This window comes from Sander lucioperca, chromosome 9, assembly GCF_008315115.2.
Source record: "Sander lucioperca isolate FBNREF2018 chromosome 9, SLUC_FBN_1.2, whole genome shotgun sequence".
NCBI lineage: Eukaryota > Metazoa > Chordata > Actinopteri > Perciformes > Percidae > Sander > Sander lucioperca.
In genome coordinates, this window is record NC_050181.1 from 20,192,743 (window position 1) to 20,197,742 (window position 5,000).

The following is a 5,000-nucleotide window of genomic DNA, read 5'->3' on the forward strand; positions in this document are numbered from 1 at the left end:
GACAGACAGGTTAGTTAGTGACCAGACAGACAGAGAGACAGACAGATACACAGACAGACAGTCAGACAGAGAGACAGACAGACAGAGAGAGAGAGAGAGACAGACATTTTTTTTGCATGTGGAAATGGCGTCTTTAAAACAGAAGTGTGGCCTCCTGCTCTCTGATTGGCTGTCAGCTGTAGAGACAGTACAGTTAGTTTTGGTTGATGAGTAATTAATCGTGTGTTGCTGTCGTTGCGAGGACTGACCTGGCGTCGGTGGGCTCCACGCGGACGTTGTCGTACACTTTGTACGTGACTCCGCTCCGGGACAGAGACTCCAGGACGGACGCCACCGGCGGCAGGCGGGACAGGTTCCTATCCGTCATCAGACAGACGTTCCTCGCCCCGAGGTTCTGCAGGTCCTGCACCAGAACCGGAGAACAAACCCAAGAGTCAGAGCCAGTGGCAGTCCTTCCTGAGTTTTTTTGTGATAGTTTTGGGCTAAAATCCTTGATTATGTGGCACATTTTCTTAAAAAATACGATGGAATATGCGGGATAGTGATGCAATTTTATGCGATGAAATTGCGGGAACTTTTTAAAACGGTGGTTTCATCGTGGCTTCATCGCGGGGTTTGCGGCTTTTCGATGATGTTCACGTCGCGTAATTACGTCACTTCATAACGTTCCCATGGCAACCGGGGGAAATGGCTGCTCTTGTGTGAAGTAAACGCAACATTTTTCAACTTTCTGCTAAGATATATGGGACTTTTTTTGCAACAAAAATGCGGGGATTATGAAATCATGCAAGCCCCGCATATTTTGAGCGGAAATCGTCAATTTATGCAGCAAAAGTGCAGCGTATTTGAAAAAATGCGGCCCCCGCATAAATATGTAGACTTGGCTGATTATGCGTTGAATTATGCGATAAGACGTAGATGTGACGTGAGCATGGCAGTCAATGGGATGCTAACGGGAGGTGATGGCTTGGTAGCATCAGAATGGCGCCATAGGAGCTACGCGTCGTGGAGGCTGGTTTGCCCTCTTGGTGAAAATAACGAAAAACAACGTAAAGTTTAACAAAAGAGTTTAAAAACGTCAGATTTCTGAATGGAGTTCTGTTGAGTGTCGTCGTGATGTTGCTGTTTGGTTACCATGCTGATCTCCTTGGTGACTCCGTCTCCGTATCTGATGTTGGAACTCGCCATCTGACGGAAACAAGACACAATCTGATTCCCCTTCCTGCCCGGGAAATACATCAATACATCAGAAACACACAAACATTATCGTTCAAACAGCAGAACTGATGCTGCGTTCAGGACACAATGTTTAGCCCGTAAGTTACGACTTCAAGTCACGACTCACGACTTGGTAGCGTTCCAGGCAAAGTCACCACAAACCCTTCTAGCTAGCGTTAGCGGCTACCTAACATTGACGTTAGCTAGCGCTAGCTGATACTAGCGATTTCTAGTCAGTGACGTATTTTGGTCTTCATTTAATAAACGTAACCTGTAGTAGTACACAACCGTATGTGTAGTGTTTTGAGTACAATGTGCAGAATTACTTTACGTTGCCTATTTATGTCTATTTATTTCAGTTATTTCTCACCGTTAGTCACTGGCGTCAGTTTCCCCCCAAACAGTCAAAACTACAGTCTGGAACTACATCCGGGCCAAAGGAACTACATCCGGGCCAAAGGAACTACATCCGGGCCAAAGGAACTACATCCGGGCCAAAGGAACTACATCTGGGCCAAAAGTTTTCATCGTTTGAAGAAAAAAAATGGTAAACTTCAAGATCACTGTTGGTGTGTGTGTGTGTAACTTTGAGTGTGTGCATGTACATGCGCGCATGTGCGTACGTGCATGTGCGTACGTGCATGTGCATGTGCGTGCGTGCATGTGCGTGCGTGCCCCAGGATGTTTGTGTGCGTGCGTGCATAACTTTGAGTGTGTGCATGTGCGTGCGCGTAACTATGTGCGTACATGTGTGCATGCGTGTGTAACTTTGAGTGTGTGCATGTGCGTACGTGCATGTGCGTGCGTGCATGTGCGTACGTGCATGTGCGTGCCCCAGAATGTTTGTGTACGTTACCTCGAAGGCGTAGTCAGTCTTCCTGACGCTGCAGGTTGCAGCTCCGACACCTTAGAGAAATAATAATAATAATAATAATAATAATAATAGATTCCTGATCCACTGAATGTGGATATGTATTATTGAACATATAGGGCTGTGCAATTAGATAAAATTTTTATCATGATTATGATTTCGGCTCCCAGTGATCTCAAAAACAGAATCATCGAGAAAAACAATTATTTAGTTCATTATGTTTTGTAAACTCTTATTTTCTCTCATGTTAGAATCAAAAAATAAAATTTAAATAGGAAAAGTATTAAGGCCAAAATCACAGTGTGTTTTTACTGTTGATTTATGAACTTTTTGTTTAAAGCTCCCATATTCTGCTCATTTCCAGGTTCATAATTGTATTTAGAGGTTGTACCAGAATAGGTTTACATGGTTTAATTATCAAAAAACACCATATTTTAGTTGTACTGCTCATTGCTGCAGCTCCTCTTTTCACCCTGTGTTCAGGTCTCTGTTTTAGCTACAGAGTGAGACCTCTCACTGCTGTAACATCTTTGTTGGCAGTCGCACATGATCAGCAGCTAGGTAAGATCACATGATCAGTAGCTAGGTAAGATCACATGATCAGTAGCTAGGTAAGATCACATGATCAGTAGCTAGGTAAGATCACATGATCAGTAGCTAGGTAAGATCACATGATCAGTAGCTAGGTAAGGACTACATGAGCTAGTTAGCTTCTCCAACTTCAGTAGTACAAGGCAGGATTAACTGGGAGACTTCTTCTAAACGAGGGCACACTTCCAACTTTGTGTGAATACCTGCAGAACAGGGACATGGAAGTAGTTCTTTTGGAGATTAGGGTGAACTAGTCACTACCCGATGGGAGTCGTGCATGCTCAGATTTAAATGGTTTACGGCATAACGTGTCATACTGAAATTTGTGAAATCCATAAAATAAACTTTTCTCATTACAAACAATAACAGAAAATGGAAATCATTTCAAAAACGTTGTAGCTATCTATGATTGTTAGATTGCTAACGTTAGCTCAAAACGCCATTCCAGTGACAACCTTGGTTGTGTTTGGTTGCTAACTTGTAGCCAGCAACAACAGCAGTCATTTCAAAAACATTTTAACTATCTATGATTGTTTGATTGCTAACGTTAGCTCAAAAAGACGTTAGCATCTTGTAGGCAACTTGTCGCAAAGTGATGCATGCGCGACTCACATCTGCGCTCGAATCACATCAGGCAGTGACAAACTAGTGTGTGCTGTAGCAGTGTTTTGCCATTGAGAACGAGCTAGCATGCTAACGGTTAGCCCCCTAGCCCCCTCGTCTCAGCTAGTGACGTAGAAAGCCGTGCAGATGTTGACCAGCTCACCCAGAGACTGAAGGCAGGACACATTCAGAAACCGGATCTCACTCTAAACACCATGGATGGATTTATCAAAGTTTGTATGCGTGTGGAAGCACCAGAGACACAAAATAACTCCCCAAATCCCAGAAAAAGTGATTTTTTTTTCATAATATGGGCACTTTAAGTTCAATAATTTCAACATCTTTCCAGAAGTCAACGAGTAATCGTGTTCAATTATCGTGATTTCAATACTGACCGAAATAATCGTGTTATATTTGTTTCCATAATGGAGCAGCTGTGTCCTATGAGCTGATTACTGTGTGTTGATAGAGAGGATCTCTGCTGTTATTCTAACACCTTCAGCCTGATATTAGATAATAATAATAATAATACTAATAATAATAATAATAATAATAATAATAGAACATGTATTAGATTCCTGATGGACTGACCGTGGTTATGTATTAATGACCCTATGAGCTGATTACTGTGTGTTGATAGAGAGGATCTCTGCTGTTATTCTAACACCTTCAGCCTGTAAATCAACAACACGATGGATCCATCAGCAGAAGTTACACAGTGATCACAAACAGATCATGTATGCAGGGGCTGGTTTACACATCGGGGGGGTGGGGGTGGGGGGGGCTGGTGAAACTAAAGGGCCGTGTGTAGAGATATGAAGGGACAGAAGGAGTACCTTGGTGGAAGGAGTTGGAGTGAGCAGGACATCTGCACCTGTTCACACAAAAACAAGTTACGTCACACACAACGCTATTAAAAACTCACGTTTGAAGTGTGTGTGTGTTTATGATGGTGTGTTATTTGTGTGTCTGTCTGTGAGGGTGTGTGTGTGTGTGTGTGTGTGTGTGTGTGTGTCTGTGTATGTGTGTGTGTGTGTGTGTATGTGTCTGTCTGTCTGTCTGTCTGTCTGTCTGTCTGTCTGTGTGTCTGTGTGTGTCTGTCTGTCTGTCTGTCTGTCTGTGTATGTGTCTGTCTGTCTGTGTATGTGTGTGTGTGTGTATGTGTCTGTGTGTGTCTGTCTGTCTGTCTGTCTGTCTGTCTGTCTGTCTGTCTGTCTGTGTGTGTGTGTGTGTGTGTGTGTGTCTGTCTGTCTGTCTGTCTGTCTGTCTGTGTATGTGTGTGTGTGTATGTGTCTGTGTGTGTCTGTCTGTCTGTCTGTCTGTCTGTCTGTGTGTGTGTGTGTGTGTGTGTGTGTGTCTGTCTGTCTGTCTGTCTGTCTGTCTGTCTGTCTGTCTGTCTGTGTGTGTGTGTGTGTGTGTATGTGTCTGTGTGTGTGTGTGTGTGTGTGTGTGTATGTGTCTTTATGTCGTTATAACCCCACAACGGCTACTATACATCTTTCGAGTAACAAAAATGACAAAAAAGTACACACAAAAAAACATCCAAATTGTGGTTGAGAAAAAAAAAACACACATGAGCATGAGTGCCACCGTGATCCATAAAATATTGTCTGGTAGTCTCCCAATTTTTTTGTCGTGTCTTATAACTAAGGTAAAGGACCCACTGCCTATAGCTTCAGCCACCCTAACCCTTCGCTCTAGCAGTTCCATCTCCTTG

At 43.3% G+C, this 5,000-nt stretch overlaps 1 protein-coding gene across 2 annotated transcripts in view; it reads right to left on the minus strand.

Moving 5' to 3' along the window:
* Positions 1-5,000, minus strand: part of adhfe1 (alcohol dehydrogenase iron containing 1) — a 23,977-nt gene that overhangs the window by 17,251 nt on the left and 1,726 nt on the right. For both annotated transcript variants that reach the window (XR_004106560.2, XM_031308543.1), the window contains exons 2-5: positions 4,120-4,157; positions 2,075-2,124; positions 1,135-1,188; positions 249-403 (exon numbers count right to left, since the gene is read on the minus strand). Coding sequence is in view for 1 of the 2 variants with exons in the window: in XM_031308543.1 (XP_031164403.1) it covers positions 249-403; positions 1,135-1,188; positions 2,075-2,124; positions 4,120-4,157 (297 nt within the window). In the remaining variant the exon portion in view is untranslated. The remainder of the gene's footprint in view (positions 1-248; positions 404-1,134; positions 1,189-2,074; positions 2,125-4,119; positions 4,158-5,000) is intronic.